Here is a 19,897-nt window from a genome sequence, read left to right as displayed (position 1 = left end):
GGTGTCGGTGGGAGGACAACACTACTGGCTAAAGATCAGGCCTCAGGCTGGCTACAGGACAAGCCAGAGGCTTTCGGTGTAATGTACAGTATGCTGTCCTTAGTCTGGTGCCACAGCCAGAGAAACAGGAGTCTTTTTAGGCTTTCCTCTCAGGGTCAGCCAACCTGCTGCCCTCTGTGGTATTCTGGAGGGCACAGTGGTGTGCTGTGGCAGAGCATGCCGTGGGTGATGCATTATGCAGGACAGCGGGTTGGAAAACAGCAAAGGCTTCATCTCTTCTGGATATTTAAAAAAAAAATACACAAACTTTTTAACAAGCCTGTTGCACAAACTGACTAAAACCTCTATTGTACTGTTGTCATTGTTTTAAATCATTCCAATTATGCATCAATATTATATGCTAAATTTAACCCAAGACTGTTTGAGAAGTCATATATCCTTAGTATACTTTTTTATTTTAATCACAAAGAGCTGGTGTCACATTGGGGTCAACCTCCACACCCAGCACACCTGCTGGAGGTTTTCATGCTGTTTTTCCTTCAAGGTCTTGACAGAAACAGACAGAAACATCATACCCAGCCAACTTTATACATGATATAGTTCTCTCACACCAGCAGCCCTGAAAGCAAGGGCAAGTAGGTCAGCAGTGGTTTTTAAAACACTACTTCAAAATACTGTGAAGTCATCATTTCTGCAGGCCACCTCTGTCAGTAGACTGCAGTCATGTCTCATCCTCTGCTCTGTCCATCTTCCATGCATGTTCAGTTGCTAACTACTTCATCCACCAACTCATTTATTCCAAATGGATCCACTCTGCCCCATCAAATTCACCTCTCAGACTATCTATTCAGTGTTCTCCTCTTTCCTTTCATCCAGAATCTCTTACAACTTAATGCTGCATCCTAGCCTATTCCCGCTACCACACAAGTGTCCTCTCCAACCATGTCTCTGCAGAGTTCTGTCCTCTCCAGAGCATTTCATGCTTGATGAATGGGGAGCTTATGCCAGAGGTATGAAGAGCACAGCTGACTACTGAGCTAACAGAAAAGCCTGCTGCCTGCCTGTTTGCTCTGGGATTGATGCCAGTCAGCCCCCCGCCCCTCCACACACACCAGACACAGATTGCATTTATATCACTGGGTGCAGGGCACCTTTATGGCACTGGAACGTGCTCTGGCTCAGGCATGGGCCAAAGTGCAAGCAGCACCACAAGGAGGTGAGCTTTCAGGTAAATAACTCCCCCATGAGTGACAAGGTGGGAGAGACATTTTGCACTGCTAGTATATTTAAAACTTTAGAGCACTTTTTCCAGTGGTGGCACACACTCAGGCTGACCCTGAGTGTGTGAGAAAAAATCCACAGGGAGACTGCAAATCAGCTCACCTCCCAGTCAGCTCAATGATTTATTGCCATATCAGGTTGAATGAGAGTACATAAGAGTACAAAAATTAGTTTGTATGTGGCTTATTCTAGTTGAGGTTACATCAGTTTTGCACTCAAATAACTAAAACTTTGTTTTAAGCTCATGCGTGTAAACAAGCAGCATATCTGCTAGGGACGGATGACAGCAAGCCTGACGGTATTGGGAAACGTGCAACACTGCAATACTGTGCGATATCAATATTTTTTCTGTCAATCTGCTGCTTCTATTTTTCAAAATGCCTGATAAGGTCTTTAAAGGGTGAATATCATTGAGTACCGGTGTTTGGAACTGATGAATGTTTTCTATATCTGCATGAGAAATAATATGATTATCTGCTTTAGTGGATGTGGGACACCAGCAAAGAGTGCAGGAAACACTATATTCAATACAAGTCATCTTGTATTTATTATAAGCACCACTGCAATGTTAGGTGATGTTCAGACGCCATTTAGCGCCATTTCAATAAGATTAACACAGTGCATCAGTCTACTGATGGAGAAGCACAGTCTGGGATGCATCTGCGGCCGACTGAATTGATCGTTTAAAAGAGCACACGGTGTTCTCCTCTGTTGTCTGGCAGAGAGTACAGTAACATCGGCAAAGCCGAGGGATGCTACTTGTACTTTGCCCCAAGTTATCAAGGTGCTATAGCTCAAGATAAGCTTCAAAAGAGCGCAACTGTATTGTCACGTGTACCTCGCTTTCTTGCCACAATGCTGTTACCACAGAAACACAAAGGGGAAGGGAGGGGAGACAAAGAGAACGCAGGACACTGCTTCTCCAACTTGAAAACACCATTTAACTGTCTTCATGATGATATAAAGCGTTTATTACCTGCAAGCTAACATAAATAGTTGTTTAAATGAATAAAAAGTGATGGCAAACGAGGCAAGTCAAGCCCCATCAAGACGGCGCGTGCAGCAGCCTCGCTACCGTCCAGCAGCTAGCACTAGCATATAGCTAATCCCACCAACAAGGCACAACACGTCTCTCACGTCCCTCTGCACTTTCCTGCACTGCTATCAAATCAGCCAAACTACACAGCGTTCAACTGCAAAGTGCTTCTGAGTTCAAAATAAGCGTTGCTCCAAAAACGCTGTCATACCGCCACACATCAAAGCGAAAGTCATAAATATTATTAACGTACACAAGTAGCCACCTTACACACAAAACTCCAAACAGACACACGCAAGTACATACACAATAAGCTACCTGAAAGCTGGGTCCTCTTTGCTGCACCTTGGGGGCGGCGACGAAAACGCATTTCTCTTGTTAAAAAGTTTCTGGAAGAGAGTCGGAGGCATTTTGTACCAAAATGAATTCGGTACATAAAGTCTCGTTTCTTTTCAAATCCACGAGCAAATCTTGTTCCTTGTAACTGTCTCCATGGGTGTCACAGTCATATGACACGCATTAGTCACAGGAGCAGCTTGGTAACTCACTACATTTTTCTGATTGGCTCGCCGAGCACTGCTGCTACAACAAATTCCCCGATTGGCTGATATTTTTGGTTTAAGTACCACGTGGTGGATGGATTCGCTGTGTTGATGTTTTGTCGGGAATCGTGACAGCATGAAATTTATTCACTAAAAAAAAAGTATTCAAGTGTGGCTGCTGCGGCTTGACACACATGGAGAGATATCCTTGAAAGACCTACTCGACAAATAATTAACTATAAGAACCTTAAGTTATTATAGTTCTTAAGTGTCAATCTACATCCCTACTCTCAACTACGGTCACGAGCTTTGGGTAGTGATCGAAAGAGGACACAGTACGAGGGATACCCACCATAGGCATTTTATTGTAGTTTATTTTAGACATTTTCTGATTCGAATAAATATGCAGATTTGGAGGATGAAAGACCAATACACACACACACACACGCGAACAGAAAAAGGAAACCTTAAAGACATGTCTTGTACATTTAAACTTTGCTTTTAACTTTTAGAAAGCCTACATTAATACATAACACAAGAATAAATACAAATGCAGATAAACATTAAAACAAACAAACAAATCCCCACATATATCACATTTAAAGGTGGTAAAACTCACAGTTTGGACAAGAAAACCAGAGGTTATTAAAGGTAAATACATGTGCGCCATCTACTGGTCATTTTGCGTCACACGCTTTTTTAATACCAACATTACGGTAATGCCAGTTTGGCATGTCTCTTTAAATAACATTTAAATACTAACTAAAGTTTACTGCATTGATTCTTGTCTCCTTCTTTTAAGTACACACGGACAACTTTTATACAGGACATTAGACTAATTTGATCCAGATTATGGAACAAACCCACATTTTTATACATGAATACTGTAGGTTCGAATGTGGCAGGAAAGATGGTTCAGTGAGCTAAGCAGCTGTGAAAGGAAAAAAAGTAACACTATTGAGTTTCACACATCTTTCTCTCATAACCTGAAAGAAAGTGTCCCTCTCCTTGTCAGTGGCAAAGTCAAAGAACTTGGCCTTCTCCAGGCCAGTTTTTACAGGCCTTTTTAGATTCACGGTCAGAGGTAATGTTTCCTCTTTAGAGCTGCTCTCACCCAGCGGGGATGCCTCTACATCACGCTTCCCCTCCTCAGGTAGGTGGGACATTTGAAATGGCTCACTGGGATTGTGAGTGGTTAATTTGGAGGCTGGGGTGTGTTTTCCATTAAAAATCTCAGCAATTACAGGGCTTTTGAATGAAACCTTCTTCTTATGCAAAATAGGCCTTCTGTTGCTGGGCTGTGGAGTAAAATGATATTGATCATGACCATAATCCCTCTTTCTTGTGAGTCTAACAAAACAACAAATGGTCTACATCAGGGCTCTTCAACTCCAGGCCTCGAGAGCCCCTGTCCTGCAGGTTTTAGATGTGTCTCTGCTTCAGCACACCTGAGTCAAATATAGAAGTCATTAGCAGGACTCTGGAGAACTTGACTGCGTACTGAGGAAGTAATTGAGCCATTTGATTCAGGTGTGTTGGATCAGGGACACATCTAAAACCTGCAGGACAGGGGCTCTCGAGGCCTGCAGTTGAAGAGCCCTGGTCTGCATCATATCTGAGAAAAGATGTTAAAAAAAAAAAAAAAAAAAGAAAAGATGTAAATAGAGAAGCAGGTGACTGCTTACTTTTGGTGGCGTTTTCCTTCTGAAGGCTTTGTCTGCAGATTTCGGATAGAAAACACAAAATTAGTAATAATTATACACTCAGTGTATAAATATTTTTGTGGAGTAGATGCTAAAAATATCTATGAAATATATGCACTCATTGGCAATTTCATTAGGTACACCTTGCTAGTACTGTGCTGGACCCCTTTTGCCTTAAGAACTGCCTTAATTCTTCATGGCATAGATCAAATAAGGTGCTGGAAACATTCCTCAGAGATTTTAGTCCATATTGAGGTGGCAGTATCACACAGTTGCTGCAGATTTGTCAGATGATGTGTATCTCAGATTTCACCACATTCCAAAGGTGCTCTATTGCATTGAGAGCCAGTGACTGTGGAGGCCATTTGACTACAGTCAATTCATTGTTTAAGAAACCAGTCTGATATAACTTGAGCTTTGTTACATGACATGTTATCCTGCTGGAAGCAGCCATCAAAAGATGGGTACACCGTGGTCATAAAGGGATGGACATCAAAGAAAATACCCCACTCACATTACGTCACCAACACTGCCAGCCTGACTTATTGATACAAACCAGGCTGGACCCATGCCTTCACTTTGTTTACAGTAAATTCCAATCCTAGTCTCTGAATATTGCAATGGTTCCAATGTTCTATTATTCAATTTTGGTGAGCCCCGCAAATACTGGCCTCAGTTTCCTGTTCTTAGCTGACCTGGTGTGGTCTTCTGCTTTGTGGTTCAATGTGCTCTGCATTCAGAGATGCTCTTCTGCATACCTTGATTGTAACAGTGGTTATTTGAGTCACTATTGCCTTTCTATCCAGTCAAAGCAGTCTCCTCTGGCATCAACAAGGCATTTTCACTCAGAACTGTCACTCACTGGATGTTTCCTCTTTTTCAAACCATTCTCTGTAAACGCTAGAGTCTGGGAAAATCCAAACAGATCAGCAGTTTCGACCATTTCTACATGCCTAAATGCAGTGAGTTGCTGCTTTGTGACTGGCTGATTGGATATTTGCTTTAATGAGCTGCTGAACAAGTGTACCTAATAAAGTGGACATAAGTGTAGTTTGCAGTAATAGGCATACACTGTATTACTGTTTAATGAAGATATGCATGAGAATCTTTACCTGATTTAAATGAGACAGTTTGTGGTTTGACATCGGGTCCAGGTTCTTTGTTGTTGCTTTATTGAGAAATGACACTGAATAAGCCAGCTGAGTTGTGTGGACCACAAGTACTAATCACCTAGAAATTCAACTGACAGACTTACCTGATCTCACAGGTGTTTTCAGCAAGAATTGTGGAGGCATCTGTACACAGAAGTTTGGTACTTATCAGACAGCTGTATATGGTTTTGGATACATATTAGCATTTGGGTATCTAATGAAATCATACTCATCCTCTGTTGGAAGATGAAAATATGCTGTTAAAAAAAGCTCTGTCTTTTTAAACATTTGCATGACAACCAATATCATTGTTACTTCTAAAACAGAAACATTTGAATTTTTAATCAAATGGAGTCAGGGGATCCTGCAAAATACACATCCCAAAGTCATTGTCTTAGCACTTGTGTTCAATTAAGAGAAATTCATTCCATTTAAACATTGAGAAAATGTAAGTGTGCCTGAGATTTTCTCACAAAGTTACCTAGGATAGTAGAAAGGTTGGGGGGATGATGCACATGTATGCTCTCAGCATGGCTGACATCCAACAAGGTGGAGTTTTTTATATGAATATGGAGATCCAACAGGTCTTCCTCAATAGGAAAATTGAAAGTTTCCACTGCCAAGACAAAAACGTCAGAAACAATGACACTGAAGCTGCACCGTGTATGCCTGCGGATTTCCAAAAAATATACATGTGCAAATGTGTGCATACACACCGTGGTTTTCTGTTCTGAAGATCTCTGGGGAAGGAAGACTACTAGGAGTTGTGGAGACCAAGGAGTTCTCATCCTCTGTTTCATCAGAGCTAAAAGATGTGCTAGATAATGTAATACTTCCCAGAGTCACTGCCATGCTTTGCTCTTCTTCTTTACTGGTTATTTCACCACCTTCATGAGCCTTTAGGATGGGCGCCACCTGAACGACTGGGTGACCTGCTTGTAACACTCGGTGGCTGGAGTTTTTATTGGCCCGTGTGGCGGGCAAGGTTGCTTTGTGTCTGGGAGTTTCAGTAAATGTAGCCTTCCTTAAGCTAAATGGAGATTTGGAGTGGACTGTGCTGACCTGTGTGAAAAGGAAAAGCATAGAAAAGTGAGCAAAGAAACTGTAGCATTCCAGAAATAACCCGCAGCTGTTTGAAATACATGTCCAGATAACATAATCAGTCTCTACTGCAGTGGCTGAAAACGCCATTATTCCAAAATATACTCCATTGTGGTGAAAGGTACTGTCCATCACATTGGCCCAGAATCTCCAACAGGTGTTCACTGGGTGGAATCTGGTAACTACAGTTTACAGGATATGATCCCAGTCTTTTTTATACCATTAAAACATTCAGTGACCCTCAGGTGCTCTGTGGACGGGGAGTGGTGTTTTCCAGAAATAGACCAGTACAGTCTGAATATAAATGTTTTATCACAGGATAAGTGTCATCACCATGGCAGAAAAATTAACCCACCTGACCGTAAGCACAACGGAGCCACTTCATTGAAGCAATAAATGGTTCAGGCCTGTACTGTTAGCACATTTGCTGAGAACATGATGGAGGATAATTCATCTAACCATATATTTCTTTTCCACATCTACTGTATGTAGATCATTGTTTTGGCCTTTTTTAAAAATGTTTTACGCTCTGCAGCCCTGACACTTTCTACGTAGCTGCTGTATTACTGTTTTTGCTGATGGAATCTGATTACATCCATCATCTAACGAATAAATGCTCTTTGGTCATTCCTTACATAATCTACTAACCATCATGACCGGATGTGCTGATATTTTTTCCTATAAATCTAAATGCACATGTCACTGTGTTCCTATGTACAGTACCAGTCAAAAGTTTGGACACGCTCATCCGTTCATATGAATGGGAGAGCGTCCAAACCAGGGTTATAATAGTTTTGGATTTTACATTATAGTTTAGTTTTAGTTAGTTTTTACTTTTTTTCTTTAATTCAGTTAGTTTTAATTAGTTTTCAGAGTGGTTTTTCTCATTTTTATTAGTTTTTATTTTTGGTTTCATGCTTAGTTTTAGTTAGTTTCAGTTAGTTTCAGTATTAGTTTTAGTATTTTCATACTTTGTCAGGTGCAAGATTCAAGGCGTAAAAGTGACTATTGTGTAATGAAAACTTGACAAAAGATACCGTTTAAAGAAATATATTCAACAACCAGCTGTTCACAAGACATGCTAAATGTGTGTAATATTAATGACACACATGAACATCAACAGGGAGAAACAAAGAAAAACATGAATTCCCAAACTCAATAAATTCTACAATAAACTCCACAATAAAGTTCAGCATCAGTGTAGTAGAGTAACAACACCTACATGTGGTGTTTGACAAAAACAAACTCTTTGAAGGAGTCAAAGCTCAAATCCAGCTGCATCCTGATTTTCTCACCACCTTCTGTTTTGGAGCTAGCTTGGTTAGATGCTCGCTAATTAAACTTGCAGGGCCTCTGTACATAACCTACGGATGTTGCCGACCTTATGTCCACATTTATGTTTGTGTAGCTGGATTGTGTGTGTTAATTACCTTGTGGTCGTGTGCAGGTGTTTTATATGCAGCGCAGGCTGGGACTTCTTTTTTGGTCCTCGCTCTTTGTGCTCAGTTTTTTGGCTGCAAACATATTTGTCCCTGTTTTTTTTCACTTTCTTCATTCCTTCACGTCCATCCTGATAGTTTCAGCAGTCTCCTACCAGGAATTTGCTGACAGTTGTGAGTCCTTATATTGATGCTTTGATTATTATTCCTGATTGTTATTCTCTCACTGATAAAGTAGCCGGAAACGCACAAGGACTAAACAGTTTAGTCACAACTTTCTGGGCTGCATGGACCCGACAAGTAGTCCCGTTTCTCAGAGGCGCAGGCCAGGTTACCTGGTAGGATCAGAGCGGTTTCTGTAGCCGCTGTGCGCTTCTCAGGTGGACTCTGATGTTGCTGGTTTTTCCTGACTGAGAAATGTTCCGCACATTTTTCATCATCCACAACAAGACTTTCGATTCTATCTGTGCTCTTGTACTCAAAGAACCTCCATACAGGACTCTGCCGCTTTCTCGGCAGACCGCAGCCATTACTTTGCGGACCAGCGCGGTGAGCGCACGCACATGCGCACACACTCACACAGTTGTCCGATGGCGCTCCCAGCTTAAACTCGGAGAGCGGAAACAATGATTTCATATCAATCCACAAGGCTTAAAAAAAACAACAAAAAAAGTAAATGAAAGTTAGTTTATCGATAATTTCAGTTAGTTTTAGTTAGTTTTATAAACTCACAATTCAGTTTTAGTTAGTTATCGTTTTTTCCTTTTAATTATAGTTTTTATTTATTTCAGTTAACGACAATGTGTTTTCAATTTCAGTTTTCGTTATTTCGTTCGTTTTCGTTAACTATAATAACCCTGGTCCAAACGTTTGACTGGTAACTGTATATTCTAGCCAGTCTTGGACTCTTTGTGGTTTCAGTCAGAAAGAGTGCTCAAGGAGTGGCTTTAATCCCAGAAAAGGTGATCAGAGTCACTTAGATCTTTCTCTCTTGTCATCTTGATACAAAGATGAACTCGCCATCTCAGTATTACAGAGTATGACTTTATGTCAATTTCCTAATTCTAAAATGCAGTGCACTGCTGATGAAACATCAGCATTCACTTGTTTTCCTCTACACAGATCTCTTCAGGGTTTGGCCTGTCACCCATTTGCATGCTGAGGTTTCAGTTATGAACTAGTGAACCTGTGACTGTTAACCATAATAATATGATATTATTAATATCCCACTTACAGACACTGGGCTCTTTGGTTTGACAGTGGAGTCATTCATGACCTCCTCCTCAGGTTCTTCTGGAAAAGCTTCATAACGTTTGCAGAGCAGAAGTCTCCTATGCTCTGAAAGGTTAGAGGCAGGGATGCAGAGAACAAGATGCAGCTAATGGCTTTACCTGCATTTGCACGTTGATAAAGTGTACAATCAGATATATCCTCTTAGGTATGGTTTGCACTGAAAAAGGTTTAAAGTAAACTGACTTAGAAAAGCAGTTAAAACCTGAAATAAACTACTTGATGTTCAATTTTTGAATGTAGGCTGCGATGAAATATGTATTACACGGTTTTCTTACTGTGTCGTCTGCCCAGCGCTGGTTTCACGGGTGTATCTCGTTTGTTAGATGATCCACTGTCAGAGCGGAGTCCGATGCTGCGCTTGTATTGATCCATTTCCAACGAAACTGATTTTACGATCAAATCACTTGCCCCTCGGTGAACTACTACGCTATGAAATTGCTTTATCTGATCATTTACCGGTAAAAATGCAACTGGGACAGAATAACTTTAATCCAACCCTACAATGCGTTAGACTCGTCAGACTTCATCGTCCCCTGTCCCCTTTCTGTGCGGCACTTAGCAACCAAGCACACCTGCAGAATCCGTGATCAGCTGCTAATGACGAAGTTTACCCTATATATTTTTTTGTATTTTATTTTGAAAGTATCGAAAGCTGCGATAGGGCCTTACGTCGCCCTTCCTGCTTGCCAACTTTGACAGATGTCCGTTTTAAAGAAGACTAAGATAACTTACTCTCGATAGGTAGATCGATAACAACAGGACACTTTATAAGGTACAGTTCATTAGTATCCCCCTTTTGTCTTAAGAACTGCATTAATTCTTTATGGCATAGTTTCAGCAAGATGCTGGAAAGTATTTGAGTACAGAGAAGGTATTTTCAGCTCTGTGAAACCTTTATGAAATAGCGTGTTGCTGCAAACAGCCATCAGAAGATGGATACACTGTGGTCAGAAAGGGATGGATATGATCAGCAATAATGTAGGCTGTGACATTTAAATGATGCTGAGGTGGTTCTACCACCAAGAAAATGCCAAGAAAATATACCCCATACCATTACACCAGCAGCAGCCTGAACCATTAAATACAAGGGAAAAAAATGGATCCATACTTTCATGTTGTTTGTGCCAAATTCTGTCCCTACCATTCAAATGTTGCAGCATAAATCAAGACTCAGGCCAGGCAATGTTTTTCCAGTCTTCTTCTGTCCAGGTTTTGCTGAACAGCGTCCTGTTCTTAGCTGACAGGAATGGCACCCAGTGGGGTCTTCTGCTGCTGTAGCTCATCTGCATCAAGGTTTGGTGTGCTGCGCATTCAGAGATGCTCTTATGCATATCTTGGTTATAGCAAGTGGTTATTTGAGTTACTGTCGTCTTCCTATCAGCTTGACACAGTCTGCCATTCTCCTCTGACATCAACATGGACTTTTCATCAAGAGAAGTGCTGCTCACTGGATATTTTCTGTAACTCTCAGTCTGGAGGCACTAATGTCATAATTTAAAACATAAAAATATATGTATAGGTATAATGTAAGCAGTGCATGGTTGGTACTGTAACTCAAGTAAACATTATGAGTATGTCTTACCACTGCTAATCTGGAGAACAGTCCAAATTCTTTTTCATGCCACCATCGTGACAGCAGCTTTCAAAATGACTATGCACATTAACAGTCAACACAATTAAAAAAGGAATGAGACACTAGTTGAAAATCATTCCAGAATATCTTTTATTTCACTGCCCTTGTCCTGTTCCCCATCCTCCCTCATCCCAATTGCTGCACTCGGTCATTACAAGGATATGGTGCTTATTCCATTTTACAGCAGAATAGATAAATAAATAAGTACAGTTCATCTCACTACACGCAAAAAGAGAGAAAAAAAATCCATTCAAACCATTGATTTAATAAATATGCTTACATCTAGCTGTCTTCATTTATGTACATCCGCATTGTTTATGCTTTGGGACGGTAATCAACTTAAAAAGCATATACATTACTCCTACGTGTAAACCTTTTTTTTTTAAAAAAAACATGGTATCCTTTGTTTAAAGGTTGATGTTTGTTCTAGCAGAATTCATCATTGGCTCTTCTGTACTTGCAACTGTGGCTGTCAGCAGCTGCATACAACTGGCTATTAATGGCCACAGAGAAATGCTTGTCTTTTTTCTCATCAAACGCCAATGGTCCCAGCATTTCAGGGCAAATTGCATGCATTGCCCCGAGCCCTGGTGTTGCATTAGATATTTTGTTCTCTTTTACCTGACATTCTTTTTTGTGCAAAGATGAGTGAAAAAGAAGTCTGAACCTTGATGACCGTTACAGTGCGCCAGTCGATTACATAAACAAGGAGCATGCATGCTAAGCTTCTGACTGCATCCATGTAGAAATGACTTAATGAATGAGTGAGCAAATACATGACAAAGTGTAATTTGGGTGTGGCTCAGACACTGAGATGCTCTACAATGATGGACAGCGATGATTTGAAAGGCAGAAGCTGCTACTCTCTTAACCTTATTATCGTAAATCCGCCTTCAAACAGAAGGGTGTTACTTTGTCTAATTGCACCATACTTGGGTTACACCTAGCTTTAATGCTTGTGTCAGTTTGGGGTGATCTATTGGCCTCCCTACTAGTGCCGATGTAGGCAGATTTTTCATTGAATGAAACTCTACTATTTTCCATTGGGGATAAAATCCATTACAATCCTACAAGGTGTCAGCATTATTATACATTTTGACATCTCCTGGAGCTACACTATACACTAAGACATCACACTTGCTGTCGTATGACTGTGTTACTCTTGTAAAACAGATGGGTTGTGTTTGGATGGTACGTTTAAAGAGGCAGAGGAAAGAAGAGCTTGAGAGGAAATGGAAGTGAAGTGCTCAGTGTTCACGTGCTGCTGAATTTCTGATGCTGGGGAGCGGGCGTATTTGTTTTGGGTGAATAGCAGGTAGCAATGTGCAGAAGATTTTCAATGCCTAAATTAAAACAAACAAAAAAAAACCCCCAAAAATGGATTACACAGCACACGCTGTTTCTTGTACATTATTAAATTTTTTTTTAAATACAATGAGCATGTCCATAAAGTGAGAAACAAATGTTAAAAACTAAACTCGTGAAAAACTTAAGGGAACGTTTTTCGGTGACATGATTTTTCCATCTCACATTAAAATTAATGGGCATATGTCAAACTGACTGACAGACACACTGGGCTCTTCATTACACAAAAAAAAAAAAAAAAAATCAGTTTATATTTGTATTAGTAATGTACTAATACAGACTCCTGTCAGTACAGCATGTGAATTGTGCCAAGCTGATGTATGTAACTGAATTTACAGTGAGTAGTAATCTCCCCACAAATCATCTTAGCTATGATAAAGTCAACCCCACCCCCAAAATGACTGAGTCATTCACCCCTGTGATTGGAGGATTGAAAACAATTTGGCATTGATGATGTGTCTCCATCTCTAATAAGCTTCTTGCAGCCCCTTATAAAATCCAATACAAATGACTTACACTTATTATTTGTAACTCTTTGCTGCCCCCTGCTGGACAACCCTGAAATGGTTTTTGTTTGTCTGTTTTGAATGCGATATGGAAATTCATGCCACATGGACAACAACTTGGTTGCTACAGACTAAAAATGAAATAAATACCTATGTAAAGTATGTTTTAATTTAATTATGAAACAGTGAATGCAAAGGAAATACATATGACAATGTGCACTGTATTTCGCTTTATTTCTTTCCTTAATTTGTTTTTATCTAGGCATTTTTAATCTTCTTGGGCCAGTTTTGGTTTGCTTTCTGAAAGCACGTTAAGCGTCAGGTGACACATCTTTGTCTCACTGCAGGTCACTGGACAAAGCATCTCTTGGCGTTGGGTCGCTTTAAGAAAACTGAGGTCCGCCGACCTTCACATGGAGATGCTGTTGTAGAGCTCGTCAATCTTCGCCTTAAAAAATTCCTTCAGCTCCGGTCTTTTCGCCTTTAGCGTTGGAGTCAGGAGGCCGTTGTCAATGGAGAACATCTCATTGTGAATGTAGATATTCTTCACCTTTAGAAGGATACAAGAACAAAAGATGGTGAATGAGATGAAGAAGTTTATGTAATAATAGCTACAAGGGCATTGTTAGTGTAAATTTGGGCAATATTATTATAGAAAACACAAGTCTTAGCAAAAGACCAGCAACACCTCATAGTATAAAGTATAGCTTATCAAAGGAAACAAGAATTTATCTTAACAGCCTTTTTGTTTGATTTATATTAGTTTAATTTCCTTTGACACAATTAATAAAAAATTAAATTTGCAAAAGCTCAATTCTTTTTTGGACTAAAATGAACTACTGCAGTATAAAGATTGTACTGTATTTTTACTGAGCTTGTTTGGAGGGATTTGTGAATAACTGGGTTATTCATAGACATTAAAACACAATCAAACAGCTCTTACTTGATATACTGTGGCACACTCTGTTTATGGAGATACTGTAGAAGGTTATCTTTCATATCTTAAGGCAGCAAGAAAAAAAACAAAACTTACAAAATAGTGAAGACCAAACACAAAAGTTCCTACTTACCTGCTCGAAAGAGTGGAGGCCGCTGGCTTTTCCCAGACGCACTAAATCTTCAAGGATTACTTTCTTTAACTCCTGTTGACCAAAGAAGAGGGCGATCTTGGGTAAATTTCTGAATTGCTTCCAGTAGGTTTCAATAATAACGTTAATTAGAGGCTAAGTGTTACAGCCATGTGTCACCTACAGTGTTTTTACATAGATCCTTGTAGGTGCCCAGGATACCTTTCTTCTTGGCCCATTCAGGCATGGTTTCAGGGTCAGGAACCACTATTCCTACCAAACAGGACTGAAAAAAGGAGAGTGCATTGGATACTAATCCAAACTAAAAAATCAACACCCAGTAACACAACACCCAAATATACTTGCAGGCTCTTAGGAGCCAAAGATTACTGTCGGGCCTTTGGAAAGCTTAAGTTTGAGCAGGAAGCCTACTCCACATTACACTCCTTGAGACATGTATGACTGAGTAAGTGTTCTTACCTGCAGGCTATCTCCATGAACATAAAGCTGTGCCACAGGTTCGCTCCTAATGTAGATGTTCTCAATCTTCTCAGGGGAGATGTACTCACCCTGTGCCAGCTTGAAAATGTGCTTTTTCCTGTCAATGATCTTCAGCGTGCCGTTCTGCAGAACAGCAAAAATGTAAGCTCAAAGAAAATATCATGAAAAGTCCTCATGTAAACAATGCATTATTAAAAGCATAAGCTGGCTGTAAGCTGTGTGTACGCACAGGCAACCATTTGCCGATATCTCCCGTGTGCAGCCAGCCGTCGGCATCCAGTGTCTCTGCTGTTCTCTCTGGGTCTTTGAGGTAGCCCTTAAACACGTTTGGCCCCTTTACACAAACCTGGTTGACAGATTGGAAGCGTCAAAAAGGATCAAAGTCAAAGCTATGAAAGTCATTCTCTGACATATAGTGAAAACACACCTACTACAGACATCCTTACATATGCAGGTATGTTTCTATTGAAATCACTTTGCTTACCTCGCCCTCCCCCTTTGAGGCAAAGTAGTTCTTCTCAGGTACATCCACCAGTTTAATGAGGTTGCATGGCAGCGGAGCCCCAACGTGCCCTATTGGTAGGTACATGAAAATCTATCATAAACACAGCAACTCAATTTCCTTTTTTTCCCCACATTTGATACAAGTTCTTTGGCTTTCTTCCCACTGGTGGACACAAAGGAGGACTGTGAATTGAATAAATGGTAAAACTTAAGCAAGTTAACACAGTTGTCATATAAATGCTTTTATGTGAGAAGTAAAAATAGTTTAATAATAATTTTACTGACTAATGAAATCTAAAAGAAAACCAGTCATCATCATTTGGTATACAAGTAGCGATATCCTGTGAGATATCAGAAGTGAGCAGCAGGGGGCGCTGCGTGACTGTATTTTGATTACTGAACACTGCCTCACAAGAAGTTGAGGCACACAGCTTATAGTACATTTGTCTGTACACATACACAATGCAGTGTGCAGTGTGTTTGTGCTGCACTGCTCAAAAATTAAGTCATATAAAATAAAAATAATAAAAATAACAAATAATAAAGCTTTTATTTTTCAAAATGAAGGTTTTAAACTCATTAGTTTTACACATATTAATAATATATAACTGTAATGTTCAGTTCATTAGTTATAAAAACACTGTCAGTTTAGTTTAATTCTTTTTAGCAGATTTTGCACATTGTTTTAATATCTGTCAGTTATAACATTTTTTCTTTATTATTCTTCATTTCGTGCTGACACCCCCCCCCCCACACACACACACACGCGTACGCGCTTCCCCCCCCCCTTCTATTGTCGCTTTTGTTCTTTGTACGGACTTTGTTTCCTGTTAGTGTTGCATTGTTGAAAGGGTGCAATGCATATTGTTTCTATATTAGTTATGAACAGATTCTGACTGCTTTTGACTGTTCTGCTTGAACTATATCTACCTGTCAGAGAAACATCCTCGGTATATTGAAGGAGCTGCAAGTATATATAAATGTGTAGAGGTTACTTGGAAAATACCTTCAATGCCAGGGTGTTAAAAATAATACACCCTTAACGCACCCACCCAGAAGTAAAAACAAGCCCTTATCGCAGCCACTGGTCTTTTATATGAGCTCGTTGATGTTGGAAATCACCTAAACAGGCCGTGTGACTCTTACAGTATGATCTAGCAGCTTTTTCCTCCCTGTCTTGCTCATACTTCCAGGCCTGTCCTTACACTTTCCTTTCTCAGCCTTTTTCCACCTGACTGCAGGACAGAGATCCCTTGAGGATCTGTGCCATTATGTCAGCTCGAAACTGTGTGCTCACTCACACAATTAAATAGGTAATTAGGGTGCACAATATGAAATGAACTTCACATTGAGTTTAGGCCTATTCAGGTATGGAAGTCTGTCATTCCTTAAAATCATTACACAGTCTCAGCAATTTAAGACCTTTGAACTGAGTCTGTAGTCACGTATACAAGTTCAGCACTTTAAAGAGAGATAAGGATCCGTTTATCTTTTCTACGCATGTGCACAATCACTGAAACTCACCTGGGGTCCAGTCTCCAGGTGTGGTGAAGGTGCAGCCGGCTGTGCACTCTGTCTGGCCATATGCCTCATACACCTAAACACAGACACATGTAACGTTGAATATCAAAGTGGTTTGTTACACCAGAAATAAGGACACACTGAATGGGCCTGACCTGGCATCCTAGAGCTGCTCTGAGAAATCCCAGGACAGTGGGTGAGGTAGGAGCGGCTCCTGTTATAATCATCCTCAGCCTTCCTCCCAAGCTAGCCTGCAGAGAGACATTATAAATGCAGAGGAGTCATTATTTTCTGTCGGAAAAATAAAACAAAACACAAAGCTTCATGGAACCCGCCAGGATGTAGTCGCACTCGACCTTCACGCATGACCTACAAAGAATGTGAGGAGAACAAAGTTGGGACTTTGTACAAGGTTATCCTTTGTCACATATACCACACAGCAGGACACAGACCACGCTGGACTTCTCACTTTTAAATTAACAGGAGTGTTTCCCACTAACCTCTCTAACCTGGGATTAAACATGCTTTAATTTGTACACAGTACTAATGACTAGAAATGCATGGCCAAACGTAAACACAACACATCAACACAGTCCCGAAGAAGCAGATTAGATTAAAATATGTTATAAAATATAAAAATAAGTTTTTTTTTGTCTTTTTTTATATCTTAACCAAGAATGTTTAATTCTGTAAGTAAATAGTTAATATTCAAGGGCAGTTATATAACTAACATAAATACCAAGAGGCTTAATGCAACAGTGAAGCACTACTCAGTGTAAACACAGACACTTATTGCTACATGTCCTATTAACCTGCTTGTGTAACCTAGATTTTTCTAATGAACCCGAAGGACAGGAATTTTCTCTTAAACATACACGGGAACATATTATATGTATGCTTGGCTTTGACCTCAATATTGATTAATTAATTAATTAATTAACTGCTATTGAGACAGCTCATAGCAGGGCAGTGTCGAGGGGCAGGAACCACTATTTACCTGAATCTTACTAAAGAAGATTTTGTCCCAGATGCTGTCACTGCGAATGATCCCGCTGCTGACTTCAGCACCTTTTCTCTTGGCAGCGAAGTTGAGCAGCCAACGCTTCAGCGGGGTGTTTGCCTGGCTGAAAATCTGCAAAAGAAACAAAGACAAAATAGACTTTTTGTAGTTGGAGACAGCCCCGTCTCAGCTGCTGCAGCTGTTGAAAACACGTGCAGATATTTATTTAAACAAATAGAATCATTTGGGAGAAAGAAACGCCAACGTATGCGTTGGCTTCTACTCTACTCGCATTACTCTCCCTAACACCTGTCCTTGAAATTTAGAGGTTTAAAAGTTGACCCGACTTGAAATAGTGGAAACTACATTTATATTTAGTTTTTAAACTGTAAATTTCTTTTAGTCAAATTAGGAGTTTTCCCGAACTGGACTAAACTTCATTATCTTTAATTAAGTGGAATGACCAAGCTTAACAAACAACAGCATCTTTAAAAATCTCTCTCTGTATCTGTTCATCTCACCTTGTCATACATACGGTTGAGCAGTCGAGGCACCACAGGGAAAATGGTCGGCCGCAGGGCCTTCATGTCATCTGGGAGGAGACGGATGTCGCCCTGGTAGAACCCGATCCGTCCTCCATGACAGTACACCACGGACTGCAGACACACATAACACAAAAAGTGAGTTATGAACATTAATGTCTTTGCAGACAAAAAACTCAGTACTGTAAGTGGATATTTCAGACATGAAATATTAAAAATAAAGTCATGATGTTTATAGTTATATTGTGTAGTTGAATAAAGCATTCATGAGGGAAAAAAAACAGCTTTATTTCTATAATTCTGCATATGATCCGGTGAAACTGAGTGCTAAGTTGCAATATTATTATATATCACCCTACTAACTATAATACAGATGATAATAGATGCACTAATGGGTAAATTCTGATAACAATACTGGTACTTGATGGGCATTCATGTGAAATACTGGCTGTATCAGTCATCATCCTTGCCGGAAGGGTCTGGGTTGTCTTTCCCACAGTTGCAATTCTCATGTCATTTAACAAAAAGAGGAACTTCTCAACTTGCAGGTTATTTTTTTCTTGTCTGCTCAAGAGTGCTATATTTCCCTCTGAAACAGAGTGAAGCTGTGATGTCATGTTTCCAGCAACTACAAAAAATTACAGCAAAGTGGTGGACAACCATGTTTTGTGGCTTTAAATAACCTGGGATCATTTTATTGATGTGCAACAATAGGATCTGTATTAATGGAGGTATGACTCCTTTGTGTTGGCTCTCATGTGTAAATAATTATAGCTAGCAGCAGAGAAAGAACTAATGAGTCACTAGCTGTCAGTGAACAATCTGACTGATGCATCTGAGTGGTTTCACAGAAAATGGTTTAACAGTTCAGATTCAACAAGTTAAACAACTGGTGTGCAGTTGTGTATCTTGGAAACTGTTTTGGATTCTAGCACAACACGGGATAGAAATACACAAGATATTTTAAAGAGAATTACTGAACGCTCAGATCACTTGACTGTCACAATATTTTTTTTCTCACGCGCACACACCACCGCAAGCTCCTTTTCTAGAGCATCTGCAGATTGAGACACTTCCACAAACTCGGTGCGCCTCCTTCTGTTGTTGAATTGAAGAAAAAAAAAAAAAGGGCATCACATGTGGCTTCTGAAGCCATCTAAGGGCATGCAAAACACAGGGACCACCTTCTGTTTTCTCTTTGGCTGAGACTACACCAGCATCAGATATAGAGTTGGGTGTTTGTGTTTGTCTGAGGCTGCTGAACTTGACTGTGTTGTGTGATCTGATGCACTGCTTTCTGGGAAGATTAGGTGGTTTCCTGTGTCTGAGTCTCACGCTGTCTACAAACATGCTGCAGACAACACAACTTACCAGACTGGTTCTACCTAATACAAGCTAACCGTGTAAGGCAAGCACATCAACATGAGTACACATTCATCCCCCAGCTAAAGTTTCACTGTACAGCCATTTAATGTTTGGTTTTAGGCTTTAAGATGAATCTTAAGTTGATAATGAGAAGCAGCAAAAACACACACACTCAGAGCTTCTTGGTAGACAGCCACTTTACTGCCAGTTTGTCTCAGTGAAGCCGAGACTGTCACTACTTTCCTTGTTGTCAGCATTTAGTTAAGGCTTCAATAATAAAATCTGGTATATAAATGAAAGCGATCCCATAATAGACAAAAAAAATAAATACATGAAAATACAGAGCT

General features: G+C 40.1%; 3 protein-coding genes across 6 annotated transcripts in view; all 3 read right to left on the bottom strand.

Annotated features, from left to right (window-relative positions):
- Positions 1–2,821, bottom strand: part of fnip1 (folliculin interacting protein 1) — a 38,907-nt gene extending 36,086 nt beyond the window's left edge. For all 4 annotated transcript variants that reach the window (XM_030746278.1, XM_030746280.1, XM_030746279.1 and 1 more), the window contains exon 1: positions 2,636–2,821. In XM_030746278.1, the coding sequence (XP_030602138.1) occupies positions 2,636–2,727 (92 nt within the window). In that variant the 5' untranslated portion in view covers positions 2,728–2,821. The remainder of the gene's footprint in view (positions 1–2,635) is intronic.
- A 460-nt stretch (positions 2,822–3,281) lies between these two features.
- LOC115792528 (uncharacterized) lies at positions 3,282–10,107 on the bottom strand. The gene is made up of 8 exons (XM_030747093.1): positions 9,822–10,107; positions 9,488–9,591; positions 6,430–6,775; positions 6,195–6,329; positions 5,818–5,857; positions 5,675–5,730; positions 4,545–4,576; positions 3,282–4,157 (listed from the first exon to the last, which is right to left on the bottom strand). Exons 1-8 carry the CDS (start codon positions 9,916–9,918, stop codon positions 3,783–3,785), a joined length of 1,185 nt encoding a protein of 394 aa, XP_030602953.1. The 5' UTR covers positions 9,919–10,107; the 3' UTR covers positions 3,282–3,782.
- A 1,138-nt stretch (positions 10,108–11,245) lies between these two features.
- Positions 11,246–19,897, bottom strand: part of acsl6 (acyl-CoA synthetase long chain family member 6) — a 35,194-nt gene continuing 26,542 nt past the window's right edge. Inside the window, exons 12-21 of the mRNA XM_030745619.1 lie at positions 18,165–18,299; positions 17,641–17,775; positions 16,799–16,894; positions 16,647–16,719; positions 15,103–15,191; positions 14,848–14,964; positions 14,598–14,741; positions 14,302–14,403; positions 14,121–14,192; positions 11,246–13,600 (exon numbers count right to left, since the gene is read on the bottom strand). Of these exons, the coding sequence (XP_030601479.1) occupies positions 13,460–13,600; positions 14,121–14,192; positions 14,302–14,403; positions 14,598–14,741; positions 14,848–14,964; positions 15,103–15,191; positions 16,647–16,719; positions 16,799–16,894; positions 17,641–17,775; positions 18,165–18,299 (1,104 nt within the window). The 3' untranslated portion in view covers positions 11,246–13,459. The remainder of the gene's footprint in view (positions 13,601–14,120; positions 14,193–14,301; positions 14,404–14,597; positions 14,742–14,847; positions 14,965–15,102; positions 15,192–16,646; positions 16,720–16,798; positions 16,895–17,640; positions 17,776–18,164; positions 18,300–19,897) is intronic.

The sequence above is a fragment of the Archocentrus centrarchus genome, chromosome 14 (genome assembly GCF_007364275.1).
Source record: "Archocentrus centrarchus isolate MPI-CPG fArcCen1 chromosome 14, fArcCen1, whole genome shotgun sequence".
In the NCBI taxonomy this organism is placed as follows: Eukaryota; Metazoa; Chordata; class Actinopteri; order Cichliformes; family Cichlidae; genus Archocentrus; species Archocentrus centrarchus.
Note: the sequence above shows the minus strand (reverse complement) of the source record. Positions and strands in the feature narration are given on the sequence as shown.